At 40.4% G+C, this 23,335-nt stretch overlaps 1 protein-coding gene across 2 annotated transcripts; it reads left to right on the top strand.

Moving 5' to 3' along the window:
- Window positions 1–1,850: 1,850 nt before the first annotated feature.
- On the top strand, window positions 1,851–21,775 carry depdc1b (DEP domain containing 1B). Of its 2 annotated transcripts, XM_061777040.1 has the most exons (12): window positions 1,851–2,527; window positions 5,966–5,996; window positions 6,054–6,231; window positions 6,418–6,562; window positions 11,089–11,216; window positions 11,301–11,431; window positions 11,517–11,564; window positions 13,902–14,042; window positions 14,149–14,315; window positions 20,117–20,293; window positions 21,008–21,190; window positions 21,282–21,775. In XM_061777040.1, exons 1-12 carry the CDS (start codon window positions 2,480–2,482, stop codon window positions 21,444–21,446), a joined length of 1,542 nt encoding a protein of 513 aa, XP_061633024.1. In that variant the 5' UTR covers window positions 1,851–2,479; the 3' UTR covers window positions 21,447–21,775. The 2 variants fall into 2 exon arrangements, with proteins under 2 accessions (XP_061633024.1, XP_061633023.1); XM_061777039.1 differs by having other exon boundaries at window positions 1,855–2,527; window positions 5,966–6,231.
- The last annotated feature ends 1,560 nt before the right edge of the window (window positions 21,776–23,335 follow it).

Here is a 23,335-nt window from a genome sequence, read left to right on the forward strand (position 1 = left end):
CTTTTAAACTTTAGGAATGTACAGTGCTACTGGCTCGGTTTTCAATAAATGCATACACTGAGAAACAAAAAACGTTGCAAATACTCTAACTGTAACCCTGCAGTGTAACCAACAATCAAATGTGAAGTAAATCTTTTGTGATCTTATTTCTGAAAAGCCAAAAAGGTAAGCAGAACTGCAATGTGTTCTGATGGAAGCACACAGATTAGCTTTAGCTTATGATAAGTGGCACATACTTGCTTATTTTATGAAACTGTGAACGTAGTGGGGGTAAGGAGGACGGGGTTGGCCTTTACAAGTGTAATTTGGCAGTTTGACATTGAAGTGCTGACTCTACGAGTGGTGTATTTATGGTGGCTTGCAGGCGTTGTACATTTCGTACTCACTTATTTAGGCTTGGGCCTTCGCGGGTAGTCACCCCCAAATCCTACCCCTTGCTGTCATGGTAACTTAAGACCATAAGTATAGGCGGCAGGGTGGGCAGTGGCTCAATGTCAGGTCAAAACAGACTAATTTCAGCGAGGCAGAAAATAGTGGGTGTATACAATGTCCGTGGGGTATTTTGATGATAAAAGGCAACAGATGTTAAGGGGTGTTGAAAACGTTGTAAAAGGGCTGTCCTCACAACTTTTTTTTTTTTTGCACCTTTAATATCGTGTGTCTGCGTGTGTGTGGGTGTGTGTGTTTGTTTCAAATGATGTTTGAGGTCAATTTGTCCTCGTTCAATGCTTAACATCTCAAAATATTTGATTGAAATAATTTTTTTTTTTCTTTATATCTTATAACGTTTCCTAATTTAAGGTCGGACAATTTTGCAAACATAAAACATATTATGCAGGTGTTCAACCCCCGTCACAGACCTTCTCATCCACTGTCGATAACAGCTGGACTAGATAGGATCGTCTCAGCAAAATACATTTACTGCTGTATTAACTTGGGTGCACCATCCACATCAAAAATGTTTTCTCATATATATATATATATACACACACACACACACGGTATGGAAAAAGGATGGATGGATAATTATACTCAAATGGGTTTTAAAAGAGCAAGAAATAGAAACGTGTTTTGTTCCTGATCATTACCTTGGACAAATGTAATTGAATCTCATCACAGGAAATCACACTCATCACAACAAGAGCAACCATGGAGCATGGACTGACACAAATCAAACTTGGCTAGTGAAATGCGTTGCAGAACCAAATGGAGTGTTTCTCAGTAGAGATATGCAGGACTTGCACTTCACCTTGCACTTCACCTCCTGCCCGCATGCAATCACTAACGTGGACAAAACAGCTGGATGTACTTTCTTAATTGTGCCTGCGAATTGAAGGGAAAGCCTTACATGTCAGCATGTAGCATTAAAGGAAGTTAACGAGATCTGGTTTGTTTTCCAATTCTGCCGGTTGTATGTTTTCTGTCAGCAGTGTACTGTTATGTTAAAAAACAAACCAACAACAACAAATGGGATCTGATGTTTCTGCCGTGCATACACAAACATTCACACGCAGAAAAACGTTTCATTGAACAAAAATGACACCAGTCACCGTTGTATCACCGACTCTTTCTTTCTGGCAACACCAAGCAATTTCATATGTATCAGGTCATTCCAGAATTTAAGTACAATTTTGGCACCATTTTTGTAAGAACATACCATTTATTTTATATTTTTTGGTTCAAAACAGGTAATACATGATCATATAATTTGATTTGTCAAGCTCAACATTGACGGGACGGTGGGCGACTGGTTAGCATGTCTGCCTCACAGTTCTGAGGACCGGGGTTTAAATCAGTCCTTGCCTGTATGGAGTTTGCATGTTTGCATGTTAAAAAAATAAATAAATAAAACAATGGAAGACTTAGACCTACCCATGCTCAGAGCAATTAGCTTGATGACATTTCTGTGGTGTCATGTAGCTCACTTCTTCCTCTAAATTGCTAAAAAGGTTTTAGTAGCAGCGTTGCGTGTATGTTGAGAGCATAATTACTACTATTTAAAATATGTTTTCAATAAAACAACAATGTATTGACAATTAAAAAGACATAAAAATCATCCAAAAAAGCAGATTTTAAAAAATGTGCTTTATCTGTTATATTTGATGGAAATTGGTTATCAGGAGGGGGAACAAGAGCTATTTGGTATGTTAAATAACAGTCAGGAATCGCTTTTAATAAAGCTAAAGACACATTTTGTCTCAGGACAGCCTGAAAACAAGGATAAGCGACAGTGTATAGAAAATACTTGTGTTCGCTTGTTGTCACAGCAACATCGACAGCGGGTCTGCTGGTCACGTGCTGAGGTTTCCATCCAATCACGTTGTCCATTTTATGTGACGCAAGAGATTCAAAGTTGGCAAATTGGCAACAACCTTTCCGTCCGTAGTCCGGACGGAATCTGATCAGACACGTTAAGCGTCTAAAAGTAGTTGAGATTTCAATGTTTTTGAACCAGTAAATATTATATCTGTTACGGGTAATGGAGGGAAGAGTTATTGGAGCAGGGCCGTACAGGGCGACAAAGCTGGTGAGTCACGTTAAGAAATCCAAACAAAAGAAATAGTTTGTTTGTTTACTTTAAATTAGGTTATCGTAGCATGTAATTGTTTATGATATGGCTATTAAACAACCGGACAACGCAGTTTCTACGTAGATGTAATGGGTAGATATATATTTGGAATCGCATAAAGTAGTTAAGGAGCAATTCGTATCGACTGTGCTAACTAGCCAAACATCAAGAGTTTGGAACGTACTATGTTCCCAAACTAACGTCCACTTTAAAATCAATAGTTTCCACTTTGCCATTGTTTAGACTAACATCTTGCATCACGTTTGCAAAGTCTGTTGTTTGTGCCGAATTTCTTTTGAAAGACATTGGTCACATCATAGTACAATATGCAGTCTTGATTGAGGCAATATTTTGTTTGCGTGGAAAAGATCAGATAGCTACTCTTATAAAAGTATCCATTGAAAACACTCGAGTTGCAAAGTAGCAACATGTAGAATGATAATAATAACTATTTCTATAGCACATTCAAAACCAAGTTACAAAGTGCTATGCAATCCTCCAGTGGTGGACAGTCAGGGCCAATATGGCCCACTCTGTGAGGCTGCTGCTAAACAATATCATACGGTGCCCTGGAAATGCAAAACAATAGAAGAATGTGAAACACTTTAATATTTTAGAAAACACAATTCTGGTCACAAGCTATGCTTTTTTGTCGACAGGCACATTATACATTATGAGTATAGCTTAGCATTGATGTTAAACAACATTTGATGCTGTACGTACTATTTGTATGGCTTGAGCCGAGGCAACGCGGCGCCACGGCTCGCAAACCCGGTAATTTATTTTCACCAGAGGGGACAGCTTCTGTGCATTTTGATTGAATGTAAACTGGGATGAGAAGACGGCGCGCAACGGAGATGATAATTTTGAATCGCGTCAAAACCAGTGGACGGCCGCTCAAGAAAACCATCCGACTGAACTATGGCACAGTGTGCGTGGTTAGGCAACTGTTTCCTTCCCTATCGACCAGACCAGAATGTATGCAAGGTAGATCGCTCGCACGGTACTTTAAAAAATGAATGGAGCCGGCAGCTTCCTTCCCAATATCCACACTTTCCCTTTAATTCTCACCAGCATCCTCTCTTTAGCAGCCTACTTCTTCCTAAACTCTTAATCTATCTTTTTATGGTTTAAGAAATGTGATCAAGTAAAAGATGTTGGCTATACAGCATCAAACGCCTAGACAGGCTCGCTGTTCAGGGCGTCTGTATCTACAATCGCTATTTGGGATGGACATCACGTTCCATCTGTGTAGCCTACCCTTCCCGCGATGCAGGAGCCAATCATTTTGAAGCGGGGCAGGTCTTGCTGAGAAACGCTGTGGGATTTCCAAGAATGTCTGTGAAATGGGCCCCTCCCTTTCCGGATTTACGCAATCGTAATTTATTTAATCTTTTTGTAAAAGTGTTTCGTCTTTTGTTTTTGTGTTTCCTGAAATGTTTTGTTATATTGTTTTGCACTTCCAGGCCACCGTACTATCAGAAGGACTAACCTACATTTAAAACTAAAGTTATAATGCAGCACTGTATTTGTTCCATGAAATTTTACCAAATTATTCCCAACAGTCTATTTTCTTTGTTTTTTGTGTTTCTCTTTGCAAGTCTATCCATCAAACCATTTTCTGAGCCGCGTATGCTCACAAGGGTCGCGGGAGTGCTGGAGCCTATCCCAGCTATCATCGGGCAGCCAATCGCAGGGCACACATAAACAAACAACCATTCACATTCACACTTAAGGGCAATTTGGAGACTTCAATTAACCTACCATGCATGTTTTTGGGATGTGGGAGCCTCACAGTTCTGAGGACCCGGGTTCAATCCCCGGCCCCGCCTGTCTGGAGTTTGCATGTTCTCCCCGTGCCTGCATGGGTTTTCTCCGGGCACTCCGGTTTCCTCCCACATCCCAAAAACATGCATTAATTCGAGACTCTAAAATTGCCCGTAGGTGTGACTGTGAGTGCGAATGGTTGTTTGTTTGTATGTGCCCTGCGATTGGCTGGCAACCAGTTCAGGGTGTACCCCGCCTCCTGCCCGATGACAGCTGGGATAGGCTCCAGCACGCCCGCGACCCTAGTGAGGAGAAGCGGCTCAGAAAATGGATGGATGGATGGAAGCCCGTTTTGGCTTGCCTCCCCTACCTCGGGGTGAGGAGGGGGCTTTTTGGGTGGGAGCCAGCGTCTTTGGCGAGCAGGAAAAACCAATAGCTCAGAGAACAAAAGGCTTCGGTCTTTTGTACCAAGAAAGAAAGAGGAGTGGCTCCAAAGGCAAGAGCGGGAAGGACAGACCATGCCGCTGATCTTGAATTTCACTCTAGAATTATGTGTGGTCTAAAACTAGTGGACCTAAAATAAGAAATCAATTCCCAGCTTTTGCATTGTCTCACACATCATGGTTAATCTATGAGTGTGTTTAACTTTATTTGGTGGCTAAGAACACTTAATGTCCGTTATGTAACATTTTCGTGTTGTCATTCGGTTGACAAATGGATTTGGCAACATACCTGACAGAAACAGTCATTAATGACATTGATATCATGATATACACTGGGAGCATTCGTGCAAAGTTCGTAAAATATCAAAACAGACATTTAGCATGGTAAATAGCAGTCTTGACCAATAAAGTTGCAGTGACTCTTAAACGCCAGCGGGTGTCACCCATGCTCCACCAATGATCCCAGATGGTTCATTGTACTTCATTTGAGTTCCTGCAAATGGCGGAAAATAGTAATTCCATTGTGGCTTGTCTAACTAATAAATCCATTGTCGTGCATTCATCCCGAACTATCACATTGGAAAAGAGGGTTTTCCAAATTCTTGGTCATAAGATCAGTCTGTAGGAAGAGGTCTTGGAGAAACCAGTAAGAATGGCTGGAGGAGGAGTGATGACCAGTTTATGGCCCAGGTGACATCAACCAGATTTCCTGTGTCTTCTGGAAACAGACCGACTCGTTGAGAGTCAGAAAGCAGGAATGCAAAGGTTATCAGCTTGTGGGGGTTGCAGTAGACAACTGTGCCTCATAGGCGTTTTCGCTACACTATCTATATATCTAAAGGACTCCAAAACTGCAACTATCGATGCTCACTGCGAGGGTTAGGGTCAATTGTGTTTTCCATTATACGTTAGCATTAAGCTTGCAGGCCATTTTTCAGGCAACATTGTTTGGTATTTTTAAATACACATGTAATTCTTTAGTTTGACAGTTAAGTTCAACAGAGAGTGGCATTAAATAGTTGACCCTGCAATAGCATTACACTCCCCATAGAACTTTTGAGAAAATACGAGCACGGCACCAGCAAGCCCCTCAACCGTGCATGAACAGCAGAACTTGCAAAATGCAGATTCATTATACACGTAATTTGTTAATACAAAACTTCATATTAAAAATATTTTTTTACAGTGGAATGAAACCATTCAACTCTTCCGTGGAGGTATGCCATTAAGAAGACATTGGGCGCACTTCCGCTACTATGATTGCACTTTCTCAGGATCCGAGGCTGTGGATTATCTCAATCAGCTTCTCCGGCACAATTGCAACTTTGGGCCAGAGGTGACTCGCTACCAGACCTTGCAGCTGCTCAGGAAGTTTCTCAAGGCCCATGTCATTGAAGACATGAAGGGACGCCATGGGACGGAGGACTTTGAAGATAACAGTCATTTGTACAGGTAAACATAGTTTCTTTATTAGTGCACGTGTGTGAAGCTGGACTGGTTACTGTAGAGAAGTTGGTTGGCTTCCTGATCCCACATGTAATTGTGTGTGTGTGTGTGTGTGTGTGTGTTTATGTGAGTGAGATACTTTGTTACTAATACAACTTGGCTGAGCTCATTGAGGTCTCCTTTTTGTTTTAGATTCCCCACTTTGTCTCCCCTCAAGTCTTTTCCATCGAGATCCCTGTCGAGAAACAGCCCTGACCTGCCAAGACTCATCCGCTGGGATGACTACGAAGAACTACCGCAGCAGGAAAACACTGCACTTGTGAAGTCTACTGGCATGGTGAGATAGTAACAATTGTTCCTCTCTTGGGGTTTGTGTGGCGCTAGAAATTTGTAAGAATAAGTTTGTGAATGCATGTGTAGCGTTTTTGGGATTTGTAAGAATTGTGCTTAATGTAGAAGGAAACGATGAGTTGGAAGCGGCGCCTGCGTCACTTCCGGGTTATCGTAATTTTAAATTACAGTGTTATAAATCAAGATATTTGACATATATGGGGGGCACCACGTCATATTTTTACAAGTTTAACTTGAGGCGAAATGACGACAAACCTTTGTAATCAGTCTCTTATCGGAATCTGGCTAAATTTTAGAAGCTTTGAGTTTTAGACTTTCTAGAGCTTTTGTTCCGAACCCAAACATAATCAATGCAAGCGGTGAATTTTATAGAACATTTAATAATAAAAAGGGGTTTCTACAGGATAAAACACAGACAAACACAAAACAAACAAGGTACAGACGAACATTGACGAAGGAAGGGATTTGTGACGTGAGATGAGCAGAACGGGCGTACAGTGAATGCGTATGGCTGAGGACTCCTGGTCTCGTTAATATCAACCCAAATATGCACTAATCCGTACTTTTAGTAGACCGCAATGTTGGACTTACGTGTCTGGAACACGTTTGAGGCAGGCGAGTCAAGCTCCCGAGTGTTCGGCCGGCCCGGTCCGCACCGGGAACAGGTGGATTCGACGGAGGGAAAAGAAGGAAGGAGAAGAGGCCAACGAGTTCCCAGGCAGGACGTCTCTCGGGTGTCTCTGTTTGCCAGACGTTCGGAGCGGTCCCGTTGCGTCTGCCTCCGTTCCCTCGGACTGTGCTCGGGCCCCCAAGCAGGGTGGCTCGCAGCGCTTGCAGGAGGCTCTGCAGCTGGGGATCATCCGATGTGTCCTTGCCACCTCGGGTGCGGTGGGCGTCCTGCCTGGCCCGGTCGTCGGCGAGTTGGTCGGGTTGACCAAAGGAAGACAAAACTCCCAAAAGCTTCTCTCCTGATCCCAGCTCTGGCCATAAAAGGGGCTTTACCCGCCCTTTTTCTACCACCGTCGCGTACACCGAGGGGCTGGACTGCCTTTTGGTGTTATTTTTCCATTTTAGGATTATTTTGCGGTTTAATACCAGTGGAATAAAATATTAATTACTGGATTTAAGATAACGAGACCATCTCCTCACCCTGCATTGTTCCACGCTCATCCTCTTTCATACCTGTAATGACTGTTTCAAATGTTGTGTGGTGTGGAGAACATTACACCTGGTTCAGTTAACAACATATTTGACGTTATACATTTAAGTTTGCAGCAATACAGTCACTTGTGGCGTTCCTGAAAAGTTCTTAAAATATTAACTCCCAGTCGAGTCACAGACTGTCTTATTAACCCATGTCTGTAGTGTCATTCCGTCGCCCGTGGGTGTCGCTGTTTCCTGTTCCAACTCCCAAGTGGTGGTACTCAACAGAGTGGAGGTGCCTTTGTTGGTGCGATCTTTCGACTGGCGGGGAGTTCACTGACCTAGCGTTCGGGGGCGAACTTGGCATCCTTGGGTCTCCGGCTTGAAGTGCCAGGCAGCCGTGATTCACTTAGGTTCGGCATGGCAAAGCAAATAGTAGTTTATTGTGTTGATCCGTTTAGAGTCTGCGTGTGACTCTGCAATTAACGTCTACCTCGGCGGGGATTGGCGGTAGTGGGAGGCTGGGGTGCCGGGTGGCATCTTTTGCGTGGCATGTCCGCTACATACATTGAATTTGTAAGTTAAAGTTGGAGTACGTTATGGTACTTTGACTTGCGAGTGTAATTAGTTGTTTGACCAACCTAATAACTCAATTTATCAAATATCAAATCATTGTTCCCCATTATTCTGTTCCATCCCCCCAAAACACCAACATTTTTGTTTTTAATTAAATAGAACTGTTTTTCCTAAAACATAAGCAACTCCTCCTTGCAGGTCTTCTCATTTCACTTCACTTGAGCAACCGCGTGTCTGAAGCTTGCTCATAACTAAAATTTTGTCTCACAGCACGACGCAAAAATCGACCAAGTGACAACTTATAAGGGAAAAAAAAAATGTAAGTCAAGGCCGCACTAATGGAACATACATAGAACACTGGTCTCCAGCTCCAGTTATAGTCAAAGAGAAAAAAACTAATAGCTAATATTGTACAGCAGATATTCAAAGCTCTCAAATACATCATTTTAAAAGAAAGAACCGTATTCAGCTCTCATGGCTCTGTCCCTCCTCACTTTTTTGGTCAACAGTGGTTTTCAACTTGGAACGATGCCATTTTTGCCCAGTCTCTTCCTTATACTTGTGTCATGAACACTCACCTTAACTGAGGCAAGGGAGGCCAGCAGGTCTTTAGAAGTTATCTTGGGTTCCTTTGTGGCCTCCTGGATGAGTCGTTCGGTTCTCTTGGTGTAATCTTTGTAGGCCGGCCACTCCTGGAAAGGTTCACCACAGTCCCATGTTTTCTCAATGTGAAGATAATGGCTCTCCCTATGGTTTGCTGTAATTCTAAAGCTTTAAAAGGCACTAAACCGGCCCAAAAATGGAATGGAATGTAAATTTGGCACACCACAGAGAAGAGTAATGTTGACAAGCCTAGCAAATTTTAATGAATTAAAAAAAAGTAAATGGCTAAGTATATAAATTCAGGTTTCAAAACTTCAATAATAACGAGCACCTCTCAGCTCTCAGATGCTGCGGGCGTCTCGAATGGATGCTGCCAAAAGGAATCAAACATACTGAGGGGTGATACCTTATATGATGTAAAATCAGGTTAGGAGCCTCAACTTCACAATTGAGTGGTTATTGTGGACTATAATCATAAAAAATACGCACACGTCAACTTACCCTCATTGTTGGAGACATAATCTCACAGCCGAACACAACACCTGACAACAGCGGGACGGCAGGAGGAAGCCCAGGTAGTTATACAGTCGGCACTGCCCCATTCACTAGTGTCAAGTTACCCATGAAGCCAGGTTGTCTCTGATGAAAGTTTCAAAAGCTATCCGTAATAAAATGCGCACTGCAGTCGGGTGGTAGTGTTGATGTTCAGCCATCTGTGTGTGTCTTTAAAAAGTCAGTCAATCACTTATTTATTTCCAATTTGTTTTGGGAGCTTAAAAGATGTTCTATAAATTGAGTCATCCAGCGATGATGCATTTTTGGGGTGTAGCCATTGTTGGCTTGCTAACTGCATGCTGGAGTGGTAAATGGACTTTGTTATGAAGCTAAGCACAGCTAACTCACAACTGAGCAGCATAGCCAAACAAGGTGACGTCACTTTGTACTTATATAGTGGGGGAGGGAACTTGCGCTAGAAAATATACGCCCCAGCCCCGTGACATCACGGGACTGTGTTTTAGCCCCACCCACAAAATCAGGAAGCAATGGCTTTTGTAACCCTTTCCAGACTGATTGATGTAAATTTATTTCTCGACTGTTCTGGAATTTCTTTGGATCGTGTCATTTTGTTGCAGCTTTCTTAGGTCTTTTGTCTGACTTGATTTTGTCGGGACAGATTCTGTTAAAGTGATTTCTTGATTGAACAGGTCTGGGGGTAATCAGGCTTGGTTGATTGTGGTCACTGAAAATTACCCTCAAATTGTGATGAGCCGCAATTAATTCATGACTTAACAACGGGGGTAATTACTTTTTCACACAGGGCCGGGTTACTTTGAATAGCTTTTTTCCCCCTTAATCATTGAAATCTTTTTTTTTTTTTTTTTTAAAAAGCATTTTAAGATTACTTGGGTTATATTTGTTTCATATTTAGATTTGTCTGATAATCTTAAACAAAGTGGGGAACCTATGCAAAAATACAAGAACATGAGAAGGGGGCCAATACTTTTTCACGGCACTGTAAGTATGTGGTGGCCACTCCACTGGCCAGACTCAACATCGTACTAGCCTGTCTGTCACACGCATGTGGTGTACATGTACGTGACGGTGCTGTGGATAACAGCGTTTCCTATCTGGAAGAAGCCGTCAATTATGTTGCAGCAGGCAGCCAATCATACTGCAGCGGGTCTCTCTCTCTAATTCCTCAAGCAACAGGTTCTTCCTCATGTTTTTGAGATTGCATTTGAGACTCTGCCCTTGTTTTAGTATTTTCACTTTGTTTTTGTTTTGTTCTTAGTTTTTTCTTATGTTTGGGCCTTAAAACAGGTTTTGACCTTTGTTTCGTTATACAATAATAATAATGATAAGTACAACAATAATAATAATACTAATAATGTACTTATTTTTCTAATCCGTTATTCATTCATTCATTTTCCATAAAGCTTATCCTCCCTAGGGTCGCGGGCATGCTGGAGCCTATCCGAGCTGACTGGGCGAGAGGCGGGGTAAACCCTGAAATAGTCGCCAGCCAATCGCAGGGCACATATAAACAAACAACCATTCGCACTCACATTCACACGTTTTTATTGTTATTGTAATTATTATTATTGTTGTTATTTATGTACACATGCATGATGTAGACGTACCAACATTTTTTAACCTGAAAACTGTTTACATATCTGTCCTTTTTAACAGACTTCCGATTTTTGGACCAAAAGGCACAGTGTAGCGATTGGGGATGTGAATGAATGCAAGCTCATTCGCAGAAAAGATATCACTCCCAAGCAAGTGGATAACATCTGGAAATCAATGACTGCTTCACAGTATGTAGCGATCTCTCCAATGTTGATTATTGTTACTTTGCATGTTGTTAATTTTCTTGATGTATTGTATGATTTGACTGCCAGTTTACAGCGAGTGCTGGGTCTAACGACATTGGATGGTGTGTTAAATCCAGTTCACGTGAAAGGCAATCACATAGTTCACAACGTCTTCAACGTCAATAAGTCGGGCATAGTTGTGTTGGAGAACAATTCTGGTAATGGCATAATCCAGTATTTAAGAATGTTTTCTGTTTCTGATGAAATATCTGACTATTACCACTCTGATCCTCTTGTTTTCAGATGACATGCCTTACTGGGTGATATCAGCAATGAAATGCTTGGCCAACTGTAAGTTGTGTGCAATATTTTACTGTGTCAGACTTTAGCAGATATATTTGTGTTAAAGACCTCCAGAAAATCCACTACACTATATACAGAGCCTTTCCAAAAACATGTAATATCATGGAAAAGATATTTCCATAATTCCATTCCAAAAGTCAAACTTTCATAGATTATAAATTCAGGGCCTACAATTTAAAAACAATTATTTACTTGTTTATATTTACATAATTTTCAGCTCATAAAACAAATGAAATTAAGAATTAAAAAAATTAGAATACTGTGAAGAAATCACCATTTACTTGCCAATTTTTTTAGAAAAAAAGAGAAATTAGGGTCACATTAAATCAATCAGAATATGATACTTTCAAAACGATATGTTAATCTTCAATACTTTGTTGCGGATCCCTTTGCTTTAATCACTGCCTCGATGCGCCGTGGCATTGAGGCAATCAGCCTATGGCATTGCCTGGGAGTTATGGAAGCCCATATTTCCTTGATGCTTATGGCCGTTTTTCTTTGTTTTTGGGTCTGGTGCCCCTCATTTTCCTCTTGATAATACCCCATACATTCTCAATGGGGTTTAGATCTGGCGAGTTGGCTTCTGGCGGTATCGGCAGGGGCAAGGTCCTGATGGAAGACGAAATCTGCATCTCCATACAGATCCTCAACAGAAGGAATAATCAAGTCCTCTAAAACATTCTGGTAGATTGTTGCGGTGACCTTGGATTTAAGAAAGCAGAGTTTACCAACACCTGCACTGGACATTCCACCCCAAATCATGACTGACTGTGGATATTTCACACTGGACCTCAAGCAGTTCTGTTCTTCACCCGTCTTCCTCCAAACCCTTGTACCTTGATTCCTGAATGAAAGCCACGCTTTCATTGGAAAAGAGGACCGTTGACCACTGGCCATCAGTCCAGTCCTTCTTCTCCTTGGCCCAGTTGTGACGCTTCCTACGTTGGTTCAGGCTCAGAAGTGACTTGACCCGGGGAACCTGACAGTTGTAGCCCATCTCCCGGATGCGTCTGAGTGTGGTGGTTTTTGAAGCTGTGACTCCCACCTCATTCCACTCTTTCTGGATCTCTGCTTGATAATCCGCTGAAGCCCACGGTCATCTCTTTTGCTGGTGCATCATCTCCTGCCACATTTTGTCCTTCCACTAGACTTTCCATTGATATGATATTGATAACTGAGACAATTGAACCAAACTGAAGCAATTTTATGACACCTAGGGAAACCTGTGCAGGTGCTTTGAGTTGAGTAGATGATTAGTGTGTGACACTCAGTTTTAAACATTTACGGCCTGCAAAATTTGGGCTTCACAGTATTCGAATTTTTTGAATTCCTGATTTCCTGGGTTTTCATGAGCTGGAAGTCCAAATTATGTAAAAAATAAACAAATAAATACTTGAAATAGTTTAAATTGTTGGACCTGAATCTATAATCTATGAAACTTTAACTTTTTGAATGGAATTATGGCACTAAATAAACCTTTCCATGATTAAAATTTTTTGGAAAGGGTGTGTCGGTGGACCACCCATTCCTCCATTCTCCATAGCGCTTATCCTTACTAAGGTCGCCGGTGTGTTGGACATTTGGGCAATTATTTTTCCTGCTGTGACATTAGGGTGGCTAAGGCTGAGTTGGTAGAGCAGGTCGTCCAGTGGCTGAAGGGTTACCATTTCGAATCCCAGCTCCGACTGACTGCATGTCGAAGTGTCCTTGGGCGAGATACTGAACCCCAATTTGCTCCCAGTGCGCCTGGCAGCGCCTTGTATGGCAGCAGCTACCCATTGTTGTATGAATGTATGGGTGAATGTGAGGCTTTGTGAAGTGCTTTGGGCACCGTGATGGTGTCGATAAAGTGCTATATAAGTGCAGGCAGTTTACCATTAGTTTAGGGAAAACCCCTCCGCTCCACAATTGCACCCCCAGAGCACAGAGTGAGGTTCTTAAAAGCATGGTTGGATGAGTTTGGTGTGAAAGAACGTGACTGATAAATAAACTCAGAGTGAAGATAAAGTAATGCATCTACACTGATATCCAAATCCACACCAAAATTAAATTGGTTCTTCCATGACCAATGCACCAACCTTCTACAGAGCTTTTTGAAATTTAATTTTGTATTTTTTATCCTGCCAGTTCTGACCTTTTTTGTTGTCCTGCAATTTCTGACCTATTGTTTTAACAAGTCAAAATAACTGCCTTGACAACAATAATTAAAAGGACAAAGCTAGTGGCCTTTGCTGCTATTACAGTACCTTTGCAGGGTACTGTATTTATCACTGGCAACTTCAGTGTGTTTAGAACTAAAAATTGAATTGTCTTCTTCTGTTTAAGGGCCTAATGGCAATGATGCCAAACAACCAGTTTACCCAGGATTTGAGAGGGATGTCCTGAAAACAGTAATTGATTACTATCAGAGACTTAAAGAACCCCTCTTGACTTTTCATCTATATGAAGTCTTTGTCAACATTCTCAGTGAGTTTTCTTTTTATCTGTAGTTGTTTTTATGTGCACCTGTCACCGCTATAATCGAACACTTTGGTTCATTGTATCCTTCTTGCCTGCTTAATTGTCTCTCCAGGTCTCCTACAGAAACAAGAATTGGCCACTGAGGCTCTTCAAGTGAGCACTCTTTTGCTGCCGCCGCCCAATCGAAGGCATCTTCAGCTTTTGCTGAGACTCATGGCGCGGGTCTCTCAGAACCCCCATCTGCCACCACTCAATGACACTATTGCCTCCCGCACACTGGTATGGATTCCAAACAGTTACAGTCCTGCTTACCATTATTGGCACTTGTGGTGTCTTGATACCAAAATGTTGACTTCAATACTATACTTGCGTAACGTACCTCAATACCGGTACTGAAACAACATCACGGCAAAAATCTCAAACATTAGCAAAAGCAGTGGAATGAAAGCTGACAAAACAACTTCGAATATCTTTATATTTTTACTATTTCAAAAAAATTCAATAACCTTGAAAAATTATATAATAATAGAAATAGCCCATTCTTAACATTCGTCAGTTTTTAAATAATTCGATAAATGTCTGCATGATCATATATATTATATGACGAATATAAAATTGTACAACTATATACGGTATATGTATGATACAGTAATTACAGTCATTAAATAAAAATATTACATCACCCTTGTTTCCTGTTCATTTTAATGCCTGGTACCACTAAATGCATTTTAGCTGAAGAATACATATGCTTAATTTTATTATTAAATATGATTTTGGTTATTATCGAGAAAACCATTGAAAATTGCTTGAGCTTGGTATCAGCTCTTATGCTAAACTCATGAGCTATTTTCGTTGTCACTATATTTGTCCAAACAAATGTATTTTTAGTTGCACCAGACATTAAAACTGAACAAGAAACTAACAATGGGTGTAATATTTTTTCCGTGACTATATAAATTATTTCTATGTATATGTAATTTAATTTACTCATGTAATACTGTATACGCTTTAGTGTGCAGTATTCGAAGAAGAAGAAGAATCATCTTTTATTGTCATGAACATGCATGCATGCACACGAAATTTGTTCTCTGCATTTAACCCATCACAGTGAACACATACACATGTTAGTGGAACACACTGGAGCAGGGGGCAGCTGAAGCGCCCGGGGAGCATTTCGGGGTATCAGTGTCTTGCTCAAGGACACCACAGCCGTGAGTCCGGGGGATGTTGGCAGATGGTCCAGTCGGGGTTTTGAACCTAGGTCCCCCACGGTGGCAGGCGATGATCTTAACCATTGGGCCACGGCTGCCCATGTATTCATGTATATGACTGCATTTGATTTCTCCCATTGCAAGCAATACATGTGTGCACCCACTCAGTGGCCAGCCAGTGCTGTTTTTCTTTGTGTGCGGAGCTACGACACTCGAAAAGTGGACCTTTTGATTGCACGTGGATAGTAAGTGGTTTTCCTTTTGCATTCGGGTGGATTTTTATTCTCAAACTCCCCGATTTCCAGGGTGGTCTCAGGCGACAAGTGTAGCCTGTATCCTGTTGGAGCGCACAAAAGCTGGGCTTCTATGAGGGGCCGTTAGGGACATTATTCAGAATTAGCTCTCACACTTAGTATTCAAATGTTTTGACACACACACAAACTACTGAAAGGCCCTCATAAACACTCGTCAAATGCTCTCATAAACACTCGTCAAATGCTCTCATAAACACTAGTCAAATGCTCTCATACGCACGAGTGAAAGTCTTGCTCTCATAAATACACGGCCCAAGATGTAATTATATTTGGCCCGCAAGACCATATTAAATGTGTTTTACAGCTGGCCCGCCAGTATATAGCACATGTGCCACTAATATTACAAATCCCAGAATGCTTTGCTAGTGTGTTGGCCCCCCCATCTGTCGAGACCGGCAAGCGCACCTTCCCTTTATGTTGCAGTCATTAGCAACTATGGTACCAGTTTCCTCTAGCAAATTTGCACTTTCCCTTCCCAAAAATGCCCAAACGTAAGATGGAAAACAGTTAACTTCCAAGGCAGATTATCTGTTCACTAAAGTAAAAGACAGACCTGTTTGTCGTGTGCAGAGCAACGTGGCTGTAACAAAGAATATAACATAATTGAATGAATGTTTTTTGAATGCCCTTTATCAACTCATACGCAGGGACTGTTAATAGTTTGAGGTTTGGATTTTTATTTTTTATTTATTTTTTGGGGTTGTTTGGTTTTTGGCCTTTGAAAAAAGATTTACATAAAAAAGAAAGGCAGTTGGAGATAGATAAATAGAAGATTTTGGTAATAGTGAAAAATGAAGTGGAACAGACAATAATTTTCATCAATTATTTTCCAGAATGAGACTGCTTAAAGAGGAGGATGCTATTCATGTGGCACAGCTTGAAGCAGGCCTCAGGTGCAGGTGGAGATGGGCGTGGCTCAAGTTGGAGCCCAGAACAAAAAAGCAAAGAAATGAGGCAACTTTAATTTTAATCTTAAATTTGTACATCAACGATTACTAGAGCGTTGTAAATAAATGGTTTTCTCCGTGAAGAAAATGTTTATTTTGCCTTATTGGACACTTCAGAGTCTTCCAGATTGCTTCAATTATGTTAAAATCTAAAAGAAATTCTCTATTAAAAGTCGTCTCATGCTATCGATGACCTGCTGATAACACTGACTCCCATGTGCATTGAATGCTGAGTTTACGGAGCAGCACAGGAAAATCCACTGCCTATAACACTGATTTTGATCACAGATGCTCGTGAGCTGTGGACTCTGAGGTTCCGTCCCGGTGGCTAACGCTAACGTGTCTGCAGGATAGTAGCACACGCACACAGAACCCTCGTCCCTCACGCCGCACTTAAAGGCATTTTCTGACTTTTCGGAAGACAGGAAGTCATTGGCTGACTCTTGGCTTTTTGGCCACTGGCCTTTAAATGAGTGCGGTTGCGTATGTTTTTGTTTGTTTGTTCTTTTTTTTTTTTTTTTTAAGTACCAGTACTAACAAAAAAAAAACCTGGGACCATGCTATTTGTCAAAATACTTTGTTCCGCTACTGGTACCGGTACTTGGTACAACACTAATTGGCACCCCTTAATTTTTTTTCATAATCTGTATATCTTCAGAAATAAGTGGAAATGTACCAAACTTATATTACTCGGTGCAACACTAAATGGCACCCCTTCATTTAAAATTTTGTTTTTTCCATTTTATAGATATTGTAATTTCAAAGAAAAAAACAGTATATAGTATGCAGCAATATTGGCACACCTCCTTAATATTTTGTTGCACACGCTTTGGCAGCGATGACAGCTTCCAAACCTTTCTTGTATCCATCTATAAGATTTTTGCAGTTCTCAGGTGGCAATTTCTCCCACTCTTCTTTTGCAATTTGTTCAGGCTCTTGAACATTTGCAGGGTTCTTTTCCCCAGTGGCAGATTTTAGCTACCCCCAAAGATTTTCAGTTGGACTGAGAGCAGGACTCATTGCTGGCCATTTTAAAACAGTTCATTATTTCCTTTTCAACCATTCCTCTGTGTTTTTGGATGTTGCGTTGGGTCTTTGTCTTGCTGGAGGACCCATGATCTTCGCCTCAAACCAAGTTTTCTTACACTGGGTAAGATATTTCGCACTAAAGTCTCTTGATCATTTTCTGATTTCATGATTCCAATGATGTAGTCAAGGCCTCTCGTACCAGAAACAAAGCAGTCCCGCAGCATTATGGATCCTCCACCATGCTTGAGTGTTAGCAGGGTGTTCTTTTCCTTAAAGGCTTCATTGCGCCATCTGTACACATACTGTTTGTGTGCATTGCCAAAAAGCTCTATTTTTGTTTCATCTGTCCATAAAATGTTGTTTATCATTTGCTCTTTTGTATCAAACGCAAGTTCTCTGTAGAAATATGTTGTTTCACTTGATTCATTTTCCTCAGGAGATATTCCACATTTAGTACTTCATGGGTACCAATAATGGTGAGGACTGTATTTACTTCATATGTTTGAATCATCAAAGTAACTGTATATACAATTTAAAACCGATATTTACATATACTATATAAAAAGACACTTTTTTTCTTGTCTGACATAAAATCAGACTTTTTCTGTTTTAGGTCAGTTAGGAGTTATTTCTATTTGCTAAATGCCAGAATAATTATTATGCCTTTAAACAGTTTGGGAAAATCCAGATGATGATTTTTTAATTATTTGGAAGCTTCTGATAGGTTTATTGACAACATTCGACTTAATTAGAGACACACCTGTTTTTGAAGCTAGGCACACCTGAAACACGTTGTTTCTTTGTGTAACATCATAGGAAAATCTCAAGTAATTAGCCACAATATCAACAATAGAATTGTAGACTTGCACCAGTCTGGTTCATCCTTGAGTGTATTTTCCACATGCCTGAAGGTGCCACACTCATCTGTTCAAACAATAACGCGCAAGTATAAACACCATGGGAATGTCCAGCCATCATACCTCTCAGGAAGGAGACGGGTTCTGTGTCCCAGAGATAAACTCTGCTTTGATCCAGAATGTGCATATCAACCAGGAACAAAAGCAAAAGACCTTGTGAAGATGCTGGCCGAAGCTGGTAAAAGTGTAACATTATCCACAGTGGAACGAGTAACATACCGACATCATTGGCTGAAAGGCCACTCTGCTCGGAAGAAGTCATTACTCTAAAAGAAACATCAAAAAGCCAGATTTCAGTTTTTAAATCCACACATGGACAAATACCTTAATTTTTGGAGATAGGTTTATTGTGCTCTGATGGAACTAAAATTGAATTATTTTGCTGTAATGAGCATTGTTACGTTTGGAGGTTAAAGAAGGCAGCTTGGAAGCCTGAGAACACCATCCCAACTTTGATATAAGTGGGTGGCAACATCGTGTTTTGGGGTTGTTTGTTACAGGAGGGACTGGTGCACTTCACAAAATAGGCCAAGGTGGCATCATGAGGAAAGCAAATTACGTGGAAATAGTGAAGCAATATCTCAAGATATCAGTCAGGAAGTTAAAGCTTGGATGCAAATGGGTCTTCCAAATGGAGAATGACCCAAAGCATACTGCCAAACTGGTTACAAAGTGGCTAAAGAATAACAAAGTAATTGTTTTGGAGTGGCCATTACAAAGACCTGATCTCAACCCTACTGACAATTTATAAGCAGACGTGAAAAGGCATGTACGAGCAAGGTGGGCTACAAACCTGGCTCAGTTAAACCACTTCTGTCAGGATGAATGGACCAATATTCCTGCCAACTATTGTGAGAAGCTTGTGGAAGGATATCCAAAGTGTTTGACCAAAGTCGTACAGCTTAAAGGCAATAGTAGTGAAATGTATGTGAACTTCTGACTGTGAAGAATGTACTGAAAATTTGTCCAAAAAAAAAATCCTTCTCATTATTCTGGTATTTAGCAAATACTAATTATGTGGTCATCCTAATTGACCTAAAACAGCTTAACTTAAAACATCCGTCCATCCATTTTCTACCGCTTATCTGGTGTCGGGCAGCAGCTTAAGCAGGGAAGGCCAGACTTCCCTCTCCTAGTTCCCAGGCCAACCGGGAGACGTAGTCTCTCCAGCGTCTCCTGGGTCTGACCAAGGGCCACCTCTGGGTGTGACTAACCAGAACACCTCACCAGGGAGGCGTCCATGGGGCATCCTAACCTGATGCCCTAGCCACCTCATCTGGATCCTCTCGATGCGAATGAGTTTATCTCTAAGGGAGAGCCCGGACACCCTGCACAGGAAACTTATTTCAGCCACTTGTTTCCGCGATCTTGTTCTTTCGGTCACGACAAAGCTTGTGACTATAGGTGAGGGTAGGAAGGTAGATCGACCGGTAAACTGTTCCTTATAGTATTTTCTAACTCTAATGAGTACAAGCGGTATAGAAAATGGATTGATGGACCATGGATGATAGCATTTTCTAAATGTGTTTTCTTTGGATTGTTATATTGAACATGTCGTAGCTACTGTATCTTAGATACCATGCAAGCACTCAGTAAACAGTTTTGCTCCTTTGCAGCTGGATGATCAATTGTAAATTATTTCCTGCATTCGCCCCTGCCTAGATGGTGCAGATGTTCTCACACTGTGTTTTGGGCTCCCCGGATGAGATGGACTTGGATGAGCTGCTTGCCTCAAAGCTGGTCACTTTCATGATGGAGTACCACAACACCATCTTTCAAGTTCCCGACAAGCTGCGCCACCAAGTTGAGGAGCACCTTTCTCACCTCCGAAGAGTTCAGGTCTGTGTCATTTAGAAATAGGTGAATGGCAAGATGCCCATTGCAGTTTTTCCATAATTATTGATTATATGTAATATCAGCTTCCTCCTACAGTCCAAGATGCAGTCTTTAGTTATTGCATAATAGAGTACTACAACTGATGTTTTAGGTTTGTATGTGCTTTTTAGCTGATATGCATAACAAGAACACTCTACAGTTGATCTCTGGAATTACATGACTATAGTAGCATCGCATCATCAAAATGTCTAAAAGGAGGATGTGGCCTCCTTTCCCAACACGGCACAGAAATTTTGAATGAATTATTGTTATGGACTGGGATGATTTGACTCTCCTTAGCAAGACACTAAAAGGATTACACATCTTTCAGCATGGTCTGGGCTTGACGGCTACAATTTCATGCTAAATCATAAATGGGCGGTGTGGCTGATGTGACACTGAACTCCAGCTTTCACACTGAGACAGACCCAATGACACGGTTTTCTTTCTCCTGTATGTACCTGTTTTCTTGTGATTACTCAAACATTGTAACAAAAGCACGTCTTTAGTTCAGCGTTTACACCTGCACATAACCTTGGAAATATATGATATTATGAGAACAAGCTTGCATAAAATATTTGAAGTGGAGTTTATTTAAGCTTTAGAGGCACAAATTTATTTGGTGTTCATTATATGCAGTGACCAAAGTCACTTCTGTTTTCTTTTGTCCCCCATCAGATTAAATATGCAGGTTCTGACACAGACTTCAGCACATCTCCAGCATTTTATGAACAGATTAGCAAGGTGGAGTCGGAGGAGCCGAAGGTGATCGGTACCCAGACTCCTCTGCAGGACCTACTGGAAGGCCTGATCTCTGACAAAGAACTTCCCCCCAAGGACAAAAGGAAGAGACTTAAACAGGTATGCCTTCTTGTGAACAAATAAGCTTATAAAATGCCCATTTAAACATCCTTCCATTTGACTTTGCTAAGTAATACAACTTTAATTTCAGTTCCAAAAGTCATATCCTGAAATCTACCGCAAACGATTCCCCTCTGAGGAAAGTAGAGCAGCTGTCATACCTGAGAAAAACCCTCGCCTCAAACCTCACCGAATGTTTTTCAACCTCAAGAAACCCTCTAACCCTTTTCAGAGGAGCTGGAGTTTTAGGGCATAAACTACCACCGCTTGACTCTGGTTTAGTTTTAAGCATGGTGCGTTTCTCCGATTCCTGACATCAATGGTTGTTTGAAAAAACAGTTTCACAAACCCTCAGAGAAAGGTTAACGAAAAGGTTGTAGGCAGGTGCAGCCGCTAAAGATTCAAATACTTTGTGGAAGCTTGACTAGCAGCTAGGTGCTGGGGTGGGAAACTACCAAAGGAGGAATATATCTGACCTTCAGTCATTTTCTCTTCTACTCATACTTGAAAAATCAGTTCAGTATTAAGTAATAACTACCCAAGACTGTTTAACTAGTGTGGTTAAGAAGGCCCGAAAAAAGAAAGCCACAGTAGATGAAACCACTGACAACACTGAAAATTACAAATAAGAAATTGTTTTACAAAATGAATTAAAATATTTGTTTACAATTCACTAGCACTAGAAGAACCACTTCTGTTTGTTACAATTAATTCTAATAGCTGAGTACCGTAATTTCTCGTGTATAATGCGCACCCATGTATAATACGCACCCCCAAAGTTGACCTCAAAATTCTGGAAAACCGTTCTACCTATTTCTAATGCATTTTTTCAATGCATGATTTTGCTTCTACCCATATGATCAAAACATGAAGTATTATCTGCATTTTGTTAGTTTTTTTCAAAGAATTATTCTGAAGTAAGCAGTTTTATTTGAACACGCAATCCTTATTATTATTAATTTTTAATTTACTTATTTTATTTTGAAATTCACAGCCCTACTTTTATTGACTAAATTAGATAACACACAATTGTGATCATATGTTTGATTACCCAGGCAGAATTTGATGGTTCGATTCTTTAAAGAAAACATGAAGGACCAGGCAAAAATATTTTCAATGGGATTAAAATTAAACGGCTAAGCATTTCAGAAAATAATTATCATTAAACAAAACATAACCATAAAGAAATTAATGATGGTTGTTGTTCAGTCATCAGTCATATTTATTTTTTTTTAAAAAAAGTAAACTTATGAGCAAAACTGTACATATATGCAGTCATAACGTACATACCTCTGTCATATTGGAATGAAAGTGTAGCCTACACTTTTTTAATAACCACTAGGTGGCGGTGGCATTTTGGAATGAAAGTGTACAGCTTTTTCATAACCACTAGATGGCAACATACATTTATAAAATGTGAAAGTTTTTTTTCCATTTGCCCCTCTACTCGTGTATAATGCGCACTATTGAGTTTTGACAATTTTGGGGGGAGGGATGTGCATTATACACGAGAAATTACAGTACTTGTTAAGATGTAATGCAAATTGAAATTTTACTCAAGTAAAATTATTGCATTTCAAAAATATCCAAGTGTTACTGGGTCTAAACATTATCACGTCAAAATCAGTAGGTTTATGTTAAATTACTGTTGCATTCAGTAAGAGAACTAGTATAGACTGCATAAGTTTTTCTATGTAATTGACCGGTTAACTGTTGCATTTTTCATTTGTAATAATCATGATAAACAGCTTTTTTTAATGTTATTTGATACATTGTGAGCTTATGTTTTATGAATATTTGCCTGGAAAGGGTGTCTTTCAGCTGATAAATGTAAATTCAAACAAAATGACAGTTACACTTTCTACTTGAATTCTGTCAATTTACATAATTTCTCCTAAAACAATCTTTAGATCTTATTTGATGTGTACTTTCAAAACATTTTCCTTTTTTATTTGCATCCATGAATATACTGTATGTGTAAACTTTCTTTATCGGTACATATTTCAATGTATTATGAACTGTAAACTTATTTTTAACTGCTGTATTGTCAGTCAGATTCACTCAAAGTGTGGTTTCAGAGATGTTTTATTTTTATAAATGTTAATATTTTTCCTGATTAATACACTCAAATCCTTGTAAAAATAA

Source organism: Phyllopteryx taeniolatus, chromosome 6 (assembly GCF_024500385.1).
Source record: "Phyllopteryx taeniolatus isolate TA_2022b chromosome 6, UOR_Ptae_1.2, whole genome shotgun sequence".
In the NCBI taxonomy this organism is placed as follows: domain Eukaryota; kingdom Metazoa; phylum Chordata; class Actinopteri; order Syngnathiformes; family Syngnathidae; genus Phyllopteryx; species Phyllopteryx taeniolatus.

What these genes read in the sequence shown, in the direction of transcription:
- depdc1b (XM_061777039.1), top strand. Translation starts at nt 2,480, where the DNA reads ATGGAGGGAAGAGTTATTGGAGCAGGGCCGTACAGGGCGACAAAGCTG. An exon ending in GATAACAGTCATTTGTACAG is followed by an intron (nt 6,232 to 6,417) that starts GTAAACATAGTT and finishes TTTTTGTTTTAG; the next exon opens with ATTCCCCACTTTGTCTCCCC. An exon ending in AATGAAATGCTTGGCCAACT is followed by an intron (nt 11,565 to 13,901) that starts GTAAGTTGTGTG and finishes CTTCTGTTTAAG; the next exon opens with GGCCTAATGGCAATGATGCC.